The sequence below is a fragment of the Salvelinus fontinalis genome, chromosome 15, assembly GCF_029448725.1.
Source record: "Salvelinus fontinalis isolate EN_2023a chromosome 15, ASM2944872v1, whole genome shotgun sequence".
NCBI classification, from domain to species: Eukaryota; Metazoa; Chordata; class Actinopteri; order Salmoniformes; family Salmonidae; genus Salvelinus; species Salvelinus fontinalis.
In genome coordinates, this window is record NC_074679.1 from 20901024 (window position 1) to 20918300 (window position 17277).

The window sequence follows — 17277 nt, forward strand, 5'->3', positions numbered from 1 at the left end:
TCTTAGAATCAACTGTTAAAGACTCAGAACCCACTGGATTCTCCAATTACGTTGAATGAACTACAGGACAAAATACAAACCGTCAAACCCAAAAAGGCTTGTGGTGTTGATGGTATCCTCAATGAAAAGATAAAATATACAGACCATAAATTCCAATCTGGCTTTACTTAAACTCTTTAACATAATCCTTAGCTCTGGCATCTTCCCCAATATTTGGAAATAAGGACTGATCACCCCAATCCACAAAGTGGAGACAAATTTGACCCCAATAACTACTGTGGGATATGCGTCAACAGCAGCATTGGGAAAATCCTCTGCATTATCATTAACAGCAGACTCATACATTTCCTCAGTGAAAACAATGTTCTGAGTAAATGTCAAATTGTCTTTTTACCAAATTACCGTACGACAGACCATGTATTCACCCTGCACACCCTAATTGACAAACAAACAAAACAAAACAAAGGCAAAGTCTTCTCACGCTTTGTTGATTTCAAAAAAGCTTTTGACTCAATTTGGCATGAGGGTCTGCTATACAAATTGATGGAAAGTGGTGTTGGGATAAAAACATAAGACATTATAAAATCCATGTACACAAACAACAAGTGTGAGGTTAAAAATGGCAAAACACAAACACAGTTCTTTCCACAGGGCTGTGGGGTGAGACAGGGATGCATCTTAAGCCCCACCCTCTTCAACATATATATCAACGAATTGGCGAGGGCACTAGAACAGTCTGCAGCACCCGGCCTGACCACTGTGACTGACCCAAACTTAAGGAAAGCTTTGACTATGTACAGTGGTTGCTCCCCTAAAAGTTTTGTGATTATGCTGCAGGACTTAGAGGTAATTTGTGGTTTAGTACGGTACCCTGTGTCACTACATCATTGCTCCAGACCAGCGCAAGGGGGAGTTCGAGCACTGATTATGCTTTTGGGTACCAAGTTGCTACAGAGTCTCTGTAGTACTGTAGCCTACTTCTGACCAGCCACATTGTACAGCGCCTTAGTGGCGCAGCAGTCTAAGACAGTGCATTGCAGTGAAAGCTGTGTTGCTACAGAAGCTGGTTCAATACCAGTGCCTTCCTCGACTGAGAGATCCATGAGATGACTATAGGTTTTTGGTTTCTCTCCCTCTAAAAACAGAAATAAATCATTCTAAATAACAATCTGGCTTTTTTTTACAAATTTGTAACAATGTCTCACCCCATGTTCAAGAATGGCTTTTTTCTCGCTCATTTTACGTTATTTGAAAACAAAATAATCTCTCTTTAAACAAAGCGATTATTATTACTATTCATTTAGAATTATATAAAAGCTCCTTGGATATTCTCACAGATAAATTATTAACCCTGTTATTAGCAGGACAATATATATTGGTCATATTAGTCATAGCTCCCGAGTGGCGCACAATGGGATTGCCTTCCAGTTCTCCAGCTGTATCCATTGAAATAGCGGTGGGCGCGCAAGGTTCAAGGCACGAAGGCAGGGGGCACGGGATGGGCCGCAGAGCCCTGCACAGAAGACGGATCAAGCCCATGGGGAAGGGAGGAGGAGTGCCAGTCTGCACGTTCAAACTAGAACAATGTAACTAATAATGGCGTGAAAAATTGCCCTTAGACATGAATTTGGAGGGCAGATATTATTAAATATTAAAGCATTAGACCTCTCACTAAAGATGTCACTCAAAAGTTATACTTAAATCCTAAATGGATTTAACGAAAAATGACATGAAAAGCACCCATTTGTAAATTCCAAACAAGATGCTGTGTTTTTATTTACCGTAGTGATGGACAGCTAGTGGTATTTTGAAAACAGGTTTTCAAACACTTGTAGTCAGATGAGCAGTACAATAGACCCTTTATAGTCCGGCGACTGTAGGTGTGAAAGTCACACCTTTCCAGTACTCCTCACCCTGCACCAAACTCCACCCTTAACACAGTTACCATTCAAAAACAAGCTGTTTGCCTAAAAAAAAATAAAAAATACTTTGTGACCAAAGACAACAGACGAAATTACATAATTTTCATGAAGTCAGCTTCTTTCTATGGTGCTACCCATTCCAGGGTTAGGACCGTAACCACAAGAGGACTTGAAAATGAGCCGGAGCTGAGAGGATCACCAAAACTAAAGTTATTTTGGTATCAGTGCATTTTCTTTAAATAAAATGTATATAGCCTATCCATGTGTAGGCACACTGTGTACTAACATTGATAATTAAATAAAGGTTAAAAATAAAAATGATTGTGTACTAAAAACGTGAATGTGTTTTTGCAGCGCATACAACCATCCGTGGAGATCAGTGGATAAAGGGTTGGACAACGGGCCGCACCGGAAAAACACATGGTTGCCAAGAAAGCGGTTAGTTTTTCTAGATTCTTAAATTATGTGTATGCAGCATTTGTGTGAGGGAGACAATTTTAATTCTTAATTGATCTACTGTTTCAATCATAGGCCACTGTAATCGATGGGGGCTCAGGGCGGTAACATTCTGCTCTTCTGATGAAGGTGCACATGATTTGAGGGCAGAGATACGGCGACAGCTGAAGCATTGGTCCAGAGCCAGGCGGCATTGGCGGAGAATGACGCAATGATTTTTATGAGTTTTGTTGACTGCACAATTTGGGCGGGTATGGCTTCCTATTGTGGCTGAACGCTGTTTTCAGATTATTGAATATTGTGTTTTGCCGTAAAGCTTTTTGAAATCTCACACAGCGGTTGCAAACAAGTGTATCTTTAAAGAGCATATTGAAGTTAGAAGCAATAGGATTTGAAGCAATAGCCTACAACTATTTTAGCACAGTTTGGTGTTGCTCTGAGACAAGCATGGGGACTGGTCTTGATAAATCAATGCGATTTTTATTTTCACTGAATCTCCATTTAGGCTTTGGTTAGACTACAATTATACAATCAGGGTGTAGAAATATTATGCTCTTAGTGTAACTTTTATTGAACTACGCAAGTCAGTTAAGAACAAATTGTTATTTACAAGGACAGTCTACTCCTTCCTCCCCATCAGGGAATTGAACCCCGGTCTCCCGCGTGCCCGCACAACACAGCTGAATTTTAGCTGAATAGCCCAGTACTATAGCCTATTCCGAACCGTCACGTTGTGCAGTGCCGTATTTTCTGTTCCAACCTTATTTATTTAAAAAGCATATTGAAGTTAGAAGCAATAGGATTTGAAGCAATAGCTATTTCAGCATCGTTTGGTGTTGCCTTGAAACAACATGGGGACTGGTCTTGATAAATTAATGAGATTTTTATTTTCACTGAATCTCCGTTTGGGTATTGGTTACACTACAATTAGGGTGTGGAAATGGTATGCCCCGTAGATATTAATTTAGAATCCTCTTATGCTCTTAGTACTGTAGCCTACTCCCGACCGTCACGTTGTACAGCGCTATATCTTCCGATTTCATCATAACGGAAACCCTGAGGGTTTTGTCTTTTGTTTTTCTTGGAATAGAAACATCATAGTATTAATCAAATTAATTAAGCTACATTTCTTAAAAATCAATCCCATATTTTATGTTCTTACAAAAAAGGTTTAAAGTCTCTATTAATGCCAATATTGAAGACTATCAAACGCTTCTCCAAGATGCCCTGTGGTGGTCAACTTGCAGTGAGCATAGCCTTGCTATTGAGAAAGGCCGCCATAGGCAGACCTGGCTCTCAAAAGACAGGCAATGTGCACACTGCCCACAAAATGAGGTGGAAACTGAGCGGCACTTCCTAACCTCCTACCAAATGTATGACCATATTAGAGACACATATTTCCCTCAGATTACAACTCCACAAATAATCTTTTTTATTTTATTTTTATTTTTAGATAAACTCCCATCTACTGGGTGAAATACTACAGTCTGCCATCACAGCAGCAAGATGTGTGACCTGTTGCCACAAGAAAAGGGAAACCAGTGAAGAACAAACACCATTGTAAATACAACCTATATTTATGTTTATTTATTTTCCCTTTTGTACTTTAACTATTTGCACATCGTTATAACACTGTATATATACATAATATGACATTTGAAATATCTTTATTCTTTTGGAACTTTTGTGAGTGTAATGTTTACTGTCAATTTTTATTGTTTATTTAACTTTTGCTTATTTTGTACTTCACTTGCTTTGGCAATGTAAACATATGTTTCCCATGCCAGTAAAGCCCTTCAATTGAATTGAATTGAATTGATATTGGTTCAGAGACAGAGAGAGGGAATGAAGGGAGGGTGGAAGAGAGAAAAGTAGAATGGGCAGCATGTGACAGAGTGAGACAGCAGAGGGTTATACCTCAGTAAAGAGGGACAGTTAAAAGAGAGAGAACGAGAAAAAGGCAGAAGATGAGAGGGAGAGAAAGAGAGAGGGAGTGATTGAAAGAGAGGAAGAAAGAGGGAGGGATGTGAGTATGATGGTCCCTGTGCTGTTCTACTTCCTCCATATTGACTACCTTAAAGACTAGCAGAGGGCACTTCCAAGCCCCATTCTAATTAAACCAAATGAGTGTATGAGGCAGAATACAGCTCTGAATATTCCCCCTGTATACCGCACCTCCTCTCTCCACCCCTCTCATCCACTCCTCTCCTCCTCTCTTCTTTAATCTCTTCTCACCTCTCTCCACTTGTCCTCTTTCCTCTCCTCTCTCCTTTCCTCTTCTCTCCTCTCCTGTCCTTTCCTCTCCTCACCTCCTCTCCTGTTTTGCCTGGTCTTACACACTCTCCACAATTACTCCTCCACTCACCCCCCTTAATCATTCCTATCTTAATGAGCAAGGGATGGAGAAATAGATGGGGGAGGGGGGGCGGTCTGCTCTAACGATACTTAGTGTAGTAGAGCCTAATCTAAGGTGCGCCTTTCTACTTGTGTAGGCAGTGCCAGTCACAACAGCTTGGCATAGTGTTCATGTGGGCATTAGATCTGAAATGGGCACAGAAATCTAGGTCTGCCCCCAGATACTGAGGGTGAAGAGAAGCCTACAGGGAATCAGCAGGTCTGATTAAAGCACGGAACTCTGATCCAGCCATGAGTGACAGGGCTCTCCACCAATTCAGTGTTGGCAGCTCAAGGAGCACAGAGGAAGAGGAAGGAAGAGAAAGGGGATGGGTTGCAGTGAGTTTATCCCTTCATCAGGCTGTGTGTGCACTGTGCTTTGCTCTTGCCCTCTTCCTTTCATTTCATCCTTTCACAGGTTGCAATTGTTTACAATATTTTACATATTTAACGCTCTCAAATTAGGGGACTTTTTTTCAAGTGACACTCCTATATGACACTTTAGTAGAAGGATAATGTGTGGAGATTGGCTGGGAGAGCTGTCACTCACCGGGAGGCTGGAGGGGCGGTCCTGCGAGATCAGACCCATGTCCTCTTGGTTGGCCTTCCCAGAATTCCCTGGGGCCTGCTGCTGACTCCTGCCTCCGTAACTCTCCTGAGGAGCCGCCTGGAGAGAGGGAGAGAGAGAGAGAGAGAGAGAGAGAGAGGGGGATAGCGATAGAGAGCGAGAGCAAGAGAAGGCAGAGAGAGATAACGAGAGAGAATGAAAGAAAGAGCGAATGAAATAAAGAAAGAGAAAGGTGGAGAATGAATGAGAGAGAGAGAGAGAAAGATTGAGAGAGAGAATGAAAGAAGGAGAAAGAGGGAGAATGAATGAGACAGAGAGAGAGAGAGCAAGACAGAGAGAGAGAGAGAGCAAGACAGAAAGAGAGAGAAAGAGACAGAGCGAGAGACAGGGAGAGAGACGGAGAGAGAGAGAGAAAGAGAGAATGGGAGAGTGTAGATGGATATATATATTTTTAAGAGTTTTACAGTAAATGACATCATACATTACAGTGTGCCTCTTGGGGGGCAGGACAGGGGGTCTGATAAATGAAGCACAGCTCTTATAGCTTTAACAGCACATGATTAATTAAAGTGAGCTAGCCTCCCTCCCTCCATGTTTTGACTAGCTGTGAAGGAGGCATGAATGCCAGTCTCGCTCTGAAACCTCAGGTACAGTGTGTGTGTGTGTGTGTGTGTGTGTGTGTGTGTGTGTGTGTGTGTGTGTGTGTGTGTGTGTGTGTGTGTGTGTGTGTGTGTGTGTGTGTGTGTGTGTGTTTGTGTATGTGTTTGTGTATGTGTATGTGTATGTGTGTGTGTGTGTGTGTGTGTGCATGTGTGTGTGCATGTGTGTGTGCATGTGTGTGTGTGTGCGCGCGTGTGTGTGCATGTGTGTGTGTGTGCGCGCGTGTGTGTGTGTGTGTTAGGTAAACAGGTAGAGTAGAGCTGAGTGTCCCTCAGTCAGACAGTAGTCCAGATAGATAGGAGATATGGGACAGTAATACCAGATGGTAATTAGGTTCTAATTGATTGCTGCTGGATACCCTGTTTAGCATAGGAGACAAGTCTAGCAATACTACAGCAGCACATCCAAACACACACACGCTCATACACACTCACAAAGACACAAAGTAACCCAATACTTGACAATAAACCCCCTACTGGTGGACACAAGTGTAGGTGAATCTATTGTCACTGAAACACTCACCATAACAAAAGACCCCATCAACAGCAGTCTTTCCACCTAATCTGATATCTTGAAAAACACACTTTCATCCTTGCTCCTAAGTTGCTTCCTCTCTAATATAATCAAAACCAGATTTAAGTCTGTAAACCAATTTTCTTTCCAGAGATAAAAATGTATTTTTCTCATTGACTCCTTTTCATTTAGTAGTCAGCTCATCCTACACGGTGTTCAGCGATCAGACAGACACCAGGACAATGGAAGCATCCGTTTAGAGGATTATATCTCTCTACTGGCTACACGATCACTGATACCACAAACACAGAACAACCCCCGTTCTAAACATCTCAGAGAGAGAACTAACACAGAACAACCTCCGTTCTAAACATCTCAGAGAGAGAACTAACACAGAACAACCTCCGTTCTAAACATCTCAGAGAGAGAACTAACACAGAACAACCTCCATTCTAAACATCTCAGAGAGAGAACTAACACAGAACAACCTCCATTCTAAACATCTCAGAGAGAGAACTAACACAGAACAACCTCCGTTCTAAACATCTCAGAGAGAGAACTAACACAGAACAACCTCCGTTCTAAACACCTCAGAGAGAGAACTAACACAGAACAACCTCCGTTCTAAACACCTCAGAGAGAGAACTAACACAGAACAACCTCCGTTCTAAACATCTCAGAGAGAGAACTAACACAGAACAACCTCCGTTCTAAACATCTCAGAGAGAGAACTAACACAGAACAACCTCCGTTCTAAACACCTCAGAGAGAGAACTAACACAGAACAACCTCCGTTCTAAACATCTCAGAGAGAGAACTAACACAGAACAACCTCCGTTCTAAACATCTCAGAGAGAGAACTAACACAGAACAACCTCCGTTCTAAACACCTCAGAGAGAGAACTAACACAGAACAACCTCCGTTCTAAACACCTCAGAGAGAGAACTAACACAGAACAACCTCCGTTCTAAACACCTCAGAGAGAGAACTAACACAGAACAACCTCCGTTCTAAACATCTCAGAGAGAGAACTAACACAGAACAACCTCCGTTCTAAACATCTCAGAGAGAGAACTAACACAGAACAACCCCCATTCTAAACACCTCAGAGAGAGAACTAACACAGAACAACCTCCGTTCTAAACACCTCAGAGAGAGAACTAACACAGAACAACCTCCGTTCTAAACATCTCAGAGAGAGAACTAACACAGAACAACCTCCGTTCCAAACATCTCAGATAGAGAACTAACACAGGAGATCATCCATTACAACAGCAGTGTGGAGGTGATGGTGACTAGTGAGGATTTGAACGTGGACCGAGACAAACAGACATGGTTCTATATTTAGTACTATGGTGGTGAAGCCTGATGGCATGTATCCTCCCTGAGCGCTAGGCAGGCCTGTGTTGATCTACCAGGGTACAATCTACTCTACACTGGCACCATGCCAACCTGCTGCCTTCATTACATCCTACTGTAGATCAGTGAAGTCTTTCATTTAGTACAGCACCCCTTACAAAAATACACACACATCGCTTCCCCTTACACAAATACACACACATCGCTTCCCCTTCCACAAATACACACACATCGCTTCCCCTTACACAAATACACACACATCGCTTCCCCTTACACAAATACACACACTTCGCTTCCCCTTACACAAATACACACACATCGATTCCCCTTACCCAAATACACGCACACCGCTTCCCCTTACACAAATACACACACATCGCTTCCCCTTACACAAATACACACACATCGCTTCCCCTTACACAAATACACACACATCGCTTCCCCTTACACAAATACACACACATCGCTTCCCCTTACACAAATACACACACATCGCTTCCCCTTACACAAATACACACACATCGCTTCCCCTTACACAAATACACACACATCGCTTCCCCTTACACAAATACAAACATATCGCTTCCCCTTACACAAATACACACACATCGCTTCCCCTTACACAAATACACACACATTGCTTCCCCTTACATAAATACACACACATCGCTTCCCCTTACACAAATACACACACATCGCTTCCCCTTACACAAATACACACACATCGCTTTCCTTTACACAAATACACACACATCGCTTTCCTTTACACAAATACACACACATCGCTTCCCCTTACACAAATACACACACATTGCTTCCCCTTACACAAATACACACACATCGCTTCCCCTTACACAAATACACACACATCGCTTCCCATTCCACAAATACACACACATCGCTTCCCCTTCCACAAATACACACACATCGCTTCCCCTTACACAAATACACACACATCGCTTCCCCTTCCACAAATACACACACATCGCTTCCCCTTCCACAAATACACACACATCGCTTCCCCTTACACAAATACACACACTTCGCTTCCCCTTACACAAATACACACACACCGCTTCCCCTTACACAAATACACACACATCGCTTCCCCTTACACAAATACACACACATCGATTCCCTTTACCCAAATACACGCACACCGCTTCCCCTTACACAAATACACACACATCGCTTCCCCTTACACAAATACACACACATCGCTTCCCCTTACACAAATACACACACATCGCTTCCCCTTCCACAAATACACACACATCGCTTCCCCTTCCACAAATACACACACATCGCTTCTCCTTACACAAATACACACACATCGCTTCCCCTTCCACAAATACACACACATCGCTTCCCCTTACACAAATACACACACATCGCTTTTCCTTCCACAAATACACACAGATCGCTTCCCCTTACACAAATACAAACACATCGCTTCCCCTTACACAAATACACACAGATCGCTTCCCCTTACACAAATACACACACATCGCTTCCCCTTACACAAATACACACAGATCGCTTCCCCTTACACAAATACACACACATCGCTTCTCCTTCCACAAAAACAAACACATCGCTTCCCCTTACACAAATACACACACATCGCTTCCCCTTACACAAAAACAAACCCATCGCTTCCCCTTCCACAAATACACACACATCTCTTCACCTTACACAAATACACACACATCGCTTCCCCTTACACAAATACACACACATCGCTTCCCCTTACACAAATACACAGAGATCGCTTCCCCTTACACAAATACAAACACATCGCTTCCCCTTACACAAATACACACACATTGCTTCCCCTTACACAAATACACACAGATCGCTTCCCCTTACACAAATACACACACATCGCTTTCCCTTACACAAATACACACATCACTTCCCCTTACACAAATACACACACATCGCTTCCCCTTCCACAAATACACACAGATCGCTTCCCCTTACACAAATACAAACACATCGCTTCCCCTTACACAAATACACACAAATCGCATCCCCTTACACAAATACAAACACATCGCTTCCCCTTACACAAATACACACAGATCGCTTCCGCTTACACAAATACACACACATCGCTTCCCCTTACACAAATACACACACATCGCTTCCCCTTACACAAATACAAACACATCGCTTCCCCTTACACAAATACACACACATCACTTCCCCTTACACAAATACACACACATCGCTTCCCCTTACACAAATACACGCACATCACTTCCCATTCCACAAATACACACACATCACTTCCCCTTCCACAAATACACACACATCACTTCCCCTTCCACAAATACACACACATCGCTTCCCCTTACACAAATACACACACATCGCTTCCCTTTACACAAATACACACACATCGCTTCCCCTTACACAAATACACACACATCGGTTCCCCTTACACAAATACACATCACCGTCTCTCTGTAAAAACACACCACAATTTTCCTTACAAAAATATATAGTTCTTCCTAAGGTAAATAAAGTAGAAAGGGGGGAGAGAGGAAGTGTCTAATGCACACATCCTGAGACTTGTCTGGTCACACACCACTCACCACTCCCTCACCACTCCACTCACCACTCCCTCACCACTCCACTCACCACTCCACTCACCACTCCCTCACCACTCCACTCACCACTCCACTCACCACTCCACTCACCACTCCCCACTCACCACTCCACTCACCACTCCACTCACCATTCCCTCACCAGTCCCTCACCACTCCACTCACCAAACCCCACTCCACTCACCACTCCCCACTCACAACCCCACTCACCACTCCACTCACCACTCACCACCCCACTCACCACTCCACTCACCACTCCACTCAAAACTCCACTCACCATTCCCTCACCACTCCACTCACCACTCACCACTCCACTCACCGCTCCTCTCACCACTCCCCACTCCACTCACCACTCCCTCACCACTCCCTCACCACTCCACTCACCACTCCACTCACCACTCACCACCCCACTCACCACTCCCCACTCCACTCACCACCCCACTCCCTAATCACCACTCACCACTCACCACCCCACTCACCACTCACCACTCCACTCACCACTCCCCTCACCACTCCACTCACCACTCCACTCACCACTCCACTCACCACTCCCCACTCACCCCCCCACTCACCACTCACCACTCCAATCACCACTCCAATCACCACTCCACTCACCACTCCACTCACACTCACCACTCACCACCCCACTCCCTAATCACCACTCACCACTCACCACCCCACTCACCACTCCACTCCCCTCACCACTCACCACTCACCACCCCACTCCCTAATCACCACTCACCACCCCACTCACCACTCCCCACTCCACTCACCACCCCACTCCCTAATCACCACTCACCACCCCACTCACCACTCACCACTCCACTCACCACTCACCACTGACCACCACTAGTGTACATAAACACTGACAGATACAGACACAGGCACACAAGCATTAGTACACTAACTCTATTGAAAACAGGACCAACACAGCAAAGTCAAATATTTACTCAGGCAGAAATGTGTGTGTGTGTGTGTGTGTGTGTGTGTGTGTGTGTGTGTGTGTGTGTGTGTGTGTGTGTGTGTGTGTGTGTGTGTGTGTGTGTGTGTGTGTGTGTGTGTGTGTGTGTGTGTGTGTGTGTGTGTGTGTGTGTGTGTGTGTGTGTTTGATGTGCATTTACTGGAAGGAAATGCTGAGACAACTGGGTCATAGTAATGTTAACCTCGTGCAACTGTTTACATCCTGTCATCATCACCTACTTTCACTATAGAGAGAGAGAGAGAAAGAGATTGACAGAAAGAGACAGAGAGAGAGAGAGATGACCAACTAGGTTCACCCAGCCACATAATAATACACACAGCAGGAAAGGGTGGCCACAGCACTCAAGGGAGTGATTGAAAAAGCTTCTTCTACTATCCCCAACGCACAAGTGGTTATCTCCACCCTGCTACCACGATAATACTTTCACCCTGCTACCATACAAGTTTTTCCCGTGACTGTGCCTCAAAACCAAATGTTTACCTGGCCAACCACTCCACCCTGGACTTGAACAGTCTTTACAACCAGGTCCACCTATACAAGGCAGCAGTGCCCACCTTTGCCTGGACCCTAAAGGACATCACCATCAAACACAGCCCCAACACAATACACAGGAGCTACAGATCAATAGACACCCTGCTCAGACCAGCAAGACACTCTCCCAGACCTGCAAGACCCCCACCACCCCCCCCACACCACCAGCCACATCCACACCCCCACCCCAATCAATCAACACCCCCGCCAAGTCAACCATGCCCACACCCCATTTAGGCCCCCTCAGATCAGACCTATGTGCCTCATGCCCACCCCATGCCCCCCACTCCCGCAAAGAGGGCCTCAACATGAAAGTCACACATACGCCCAGGCCGTGAGCAGGAAAACAGGCCCAACCCCCACTCTTACACTAGCCCAAGCCAATAGCATGTGCCAAACCACACAACTATCAACATTGGACACTTTATGGAACACAAAGCTTTCACTATCTCATCCTGGATTATCCAAGGCCTGAGGTCATCTGCCTTTGGCCTAAAGAGCAGGAACCTGGACTTCAGAAATACAGAACTTATCATCATACAATAAAAATGGTATAGAGGAGATCAAAATCAAATCAAATCAAATTTTATTTGTCACATACACATGGATAGCAGATGTTAATGCGAGTGTAGCAAAATGCTTTTGCTTCTAGTTCCAACAATGCAGTAATAACCAACGAGTAATCTAACCTAACAATTCCACAACAACTACCTTATGCACACAAGTGTAAAGGGATGAAGAATATGTACATAAAAATAAATGAATGAGTGATGGTACAGAACGGCATAGGCAAGATGCAGTAGATGGTATCGAGTACAGTATATACATATGAGATGAGTAATGTAGGGTATATGGACCCACTGGTTGCGCTCTAGGTTACAGAGAGCAGGGAAGTGTCACGACTTCAACCGAGGCAGGCTCTCCTTCCCGTTCGGGTGGTGTTCGTCACCAGCCTACTAGCTGCCACTGACTCTTTTTCCTCCCCCCTCCTTATGTGTTTATTTGTTACACCTGTGTTCAGTTAAGTGGGTAATTAGTATGGCTTTATTTGTCAGCCAGCCCGTAGGCGTCTTTGTGCGGGATTGTTACTTTGTAAACCTTTTGGATTTCGGGAGTGGAGATTGTATTTGTGGACTGGGATTGTTGCTCGTGTCGTTGGACCGTCGTGTATGTTCACCCAGTTCGTCCGTGTTGGACATTTGTGTTGGACAGTTGGGGATTAAAGACTCAACTTATTGAAGCTCTGCTGTCTCCTGAGTTTGACTTCGCACCCCCCCGACACCCAGGTTGTTACAGGAAGGGACTCGGGGGAAATGCTCATTTTGTTTAGAACAGACATAACTCACTCTATTAAACTAATCAAAACAGGAACATTTTACATTTGGCTAGAAATTCAAAAGGAAGTTATCTTAACAGAGAAAAATGTCCTCCTGTGTGCTACCTATATCCCCCCACTAGAATCCCCATACTTTAATGAAGACAGCTTCTCCATCCTGGAAGGGGAAATCAATCATTTCCAGGCCCAGGAACATGTACTAATCTGTGGCGACCTAAATGCCAGAAATGGACAAAAACCTGACACCCTCAGCACACAGGGGGACAAACACCTGCCTGGGGGTGACAGCATTCTATCCCCCATTTGCCCCCCTACGCACAACTACAACAACATAACCAACAAAAACGGGTCACAACTCCTGCCGCTCTGTCGCACGCTGGGTATGTACATAGTCAATGGTAGGCTTCGGGGGACTCCTGTGGTAGATACACCTATAGCTAATTTCTTGGCAGTAGTACTGTAGACTACTTTATCACTGACCTCAACCCAGAGTCTCTCAGAGCGTTCACAGTCAGTCCACTGACATCCCTATCAGATCACAGAAAAATCCCAGTCTACTTGAACAGAGCAATACTCAATCATGAGGCATCAAAGCCAAAGCAACTGAATAATATTAATAAATGCTATATATGGAAGGAAAGTTGTGTGGCAACCTACCAAAAAACAATCAGGCAACAAAAAATTCCATCCCTTTTAGACAACATCCTGGATAAAATGTTCCACTGTAATAGTGAACGTGTAAACTTGCCAGTAGAAAACCTAAACAGTATATTTGACATCTCAGCTTCCTATCAAATCTAAAAATTTCAAACAGAAAACTGAAGAAAATGAACAACAATGACAAATGTGACCCGATTCAGGAAACTAGGCGTACGTCGCAAGTCACAACTTCACAGGAGAGCCGTTTGAAAGTAAAAAATGTTTTCGATCAAAATGCGTTTTTTGGCAGAAATGCCTTTCTCGAACATGTGAACTTTCATGTGCCTTAATAACAAACTTGTATGCCATCTGTAAATATGAATACAATTGTTAAATTACGATCCTTGTTGGTTAAGCCATAGAAAAAGTCAGCAACGTTCCCACTAGCCATGATTGGCTGAGATAATGAGTGGGCTGGACATGCCGAGAGAGGAGTTCGGATTGGTCTGCCATATAGAGGGCTTCTGTCTATTTGAGCTGGTAATCCTGTCGAACGCGGCTTTTTTTAATGTATTGTGTAGTGGAGCTGCATAGGTAAGTATTGCTCTCCACTTTCTGAAGGATCACGTTTTGAAATCAGTGGAATTAGTGTATGATAGCTAAAGAGATGGAGAAAGCACCTGTCTCCAGATTACATCATCAAACTAAGGGCAACTGTGGCATGGCATCCATGACAGGAAGACGCGTTCATCATGCATGATGATGTATATAGATAAGATAGTCTAGAGTTAGCTAGCTACATTTTCAGATATTACACGTTTCTAATTTTGACAGAAAGTGGTTTCATTTCAAGCTAAAATGTACTGTTAGCTAGCTAGCTAATGTTAGCTGGCTGGCTCCCTAGCTGACTTTGTTATTCATATCCGAGAGCTGTTTGCTTTGCTAGTTGCAGCCTAATGTTAGCTAGCTAACATTGAACCTGGTTGGTTAGCTCCCAGCATATTCATGCAGTGTAGTAACAACATGATTTGGCACTATGTTCATTGTTGTTTAACTAACTAAGGTTAGCTGGCTGGCTCTTTAGCTAACGTTACGTGACGTATGATTTTACACATTGTTTACCTAGCTAAATTCATTGTTTACCTAGCTAGCTGGCTACATGTCTTAAGCTAAAGTGTACTGTTAGCTAGCTAGATAACATTAGCTGGCTGGCTCCCTAGCTGACACTGTTATTCGTATCCCAGAGCTGTTTGCTTTGCTAGTTGCAGCCTAATGTTAGCTAGCTAACATTGAACCTGGATGGTTAGCTCCCAGCATATTCATGCGGTGTAGTAATGACATGATTTGGCACTATGTTCATTGTTGTTTAGCTAGATAATGTTAGCTGTCTGGCTTGTTAGATAACATTACGTGACATGTGTAATTGTACACGTTGCTTAAGTTAAAGTGTACATCACGCGTTGAATATGGTCGGTGTCAGTAAACGTCTGCAAAGAAGCGGAATGAAATTGTTGCCATCAGAGCTGGTTAGGCTGTTTTCATGTCATCCATAGGTAAACAAATCATCGGCCAGAGCATCAAGTCTGTGCTCTAAACACTCCGAGAGTGAAACAAGATGGGTGGGGCTAAAGCTTATGAGGGTGTGAAAGATGCTGAATGGGTGTAGACAAAGAAGATCTCTCTACTAGATACCAAAACATTCAAGGCCATTTTTTCAAAAGTGAGTTTACAAGTTTACAAGAATGACTTTCCCATTGTTACTCAACAATGCAGTATGATATACTATTTTGTAGCTCTTCGTCTCTACCTTTATCCAATGTAAAAAACATAATTTCAAATTTTGCTACATAAGACCGAATCTAGGTGGTGAGTCACAAATGGTTTGATGAAGAATGCAAAACCTAAAAAAGAAATTGAGAAACTTATCCAACCAAAAACATAGAGACCCAGAAAACGTGAGTCTACGCCTTCACTATGGTGAATCACTAAAACAATAGAGAAATACACTACGGAAAAAGAAGGAACAGCATGTCAGAAATCAGCTCAATGTAATTGAAGAATCCATAGACTAACCACTTCTGAGGAAATTGGAAAACTCTAAACAATCAACAACACAAATAATTATCTATCCAAAACAGAGATGTATGGGTAAACCACTTCTCCAATCTTTTTGACCGTATAACAAAGAACAAACAGCAAAAACATATACAGTATAATATCAAATACTTTGAATCAACTAGTAAAGACTACCAGAACTCATTGGATTGTCCAATTACATTGAATGAACTACAGGACAAAATACAAACCATCCAACCCCAAAATGCATGTGGTGTTGATGGTATCCTCAATGAAATTCAATTGGCTATACTTAAACTCTTTAGCATTATCCTTAGTTCTGGCATCTTCCCCAATATTTGGAACCAAGGACTGATCACCCCAATCCACAAAAGTGGAGACAAATTTGACCCCAATAACTACCGTGGGATATGCGTCAACAGCAGCATTGGGAAAATCCTCTGCATTATCATTAACAGCAGACTCGTACATTTCCTCAGTGAAAACAATGTTCTGAGCAAATGTAAAATTGGCTGTTCACCAAATTACCGTACGACAGACCATGTATTCACCCTGCACACCCTAATTGACAAACAAACAACATAAAACAAAGGCAAAGTCTTCTCATGCTTTGTTGATTTCAAAAAAGCTTTTGACTCAATTTGGCATGAGGGTCTGCTACACAAATTGATGGAAAGTGGTGTTGGGGGACAAACATACAACATTATAAAATCTATGTACACAAACAACAAGTGTGTGGTTAAAAATGGCAGCTTATATCAACGAATTGGCGACGGCACTAGAACAGTCTGCAACACCCGGCCTCACCCTACTTGAATCTGAAGTCAAATGTCTACTGTTTGCTGATGATATGGTGCTGTCCTCAACCGAGGAGGGCCTACAGCAGCACCTAGACCTTCTGCATAGATTCAGTCAGACCTGGGCCCTGACAGTAAAACTCAGTAAGACAAAAATAATGGTGTTCCAAAAAAGGTCCAGTTGCCAGGACCACAAATACCAAATAATGCATGCAGAGCAGAATTACGCCGATACCCGCTAATTATCAAAATCCAGAAAAAAGCCGTTCAATTCTACAACCACCTAAAAGAAAGCGATTCCCAAACCTCCCATAACAAAGCCATCACCTACAGAGAGATGAACCTGGAGAAGAGTCTCCTAAGCAAGCTGGTCCTGGGGATCTGTTCACGAACTCAAACAGACCCCACAGAGCCCCACGCAATTAGACCCA

General features: G+C 43.4%; 1 protein-coding gene across 2 annotated transcripts in view; it reads right to left on the reverse strand.

Annotated features, from left to right (window-relative positions):
- Positions 1-2732: 2732 nt before the first annotated feature.
- LOC129811527 (AT-rich interactive domain-containing protein 1B-like) overlaps positions 2733-17277 on the reverse strand; it is a 103977-nt gene continuing 89432 nt past the window's right edge. For both annotated transcript variants that reach the window (XM_055862909.1, XM_055862907.1), the window contains exon 4: positions 2733-5439. In XM_055862909.1, the coding sequence (XP_055718884.1) occupies positions 5212-5439 (228 nt within the window). In that variant the 3' untranslated portion in view covers positions 2733-5211. The remainder of the gene's footprint in view (positions 5440-17277) is intronic.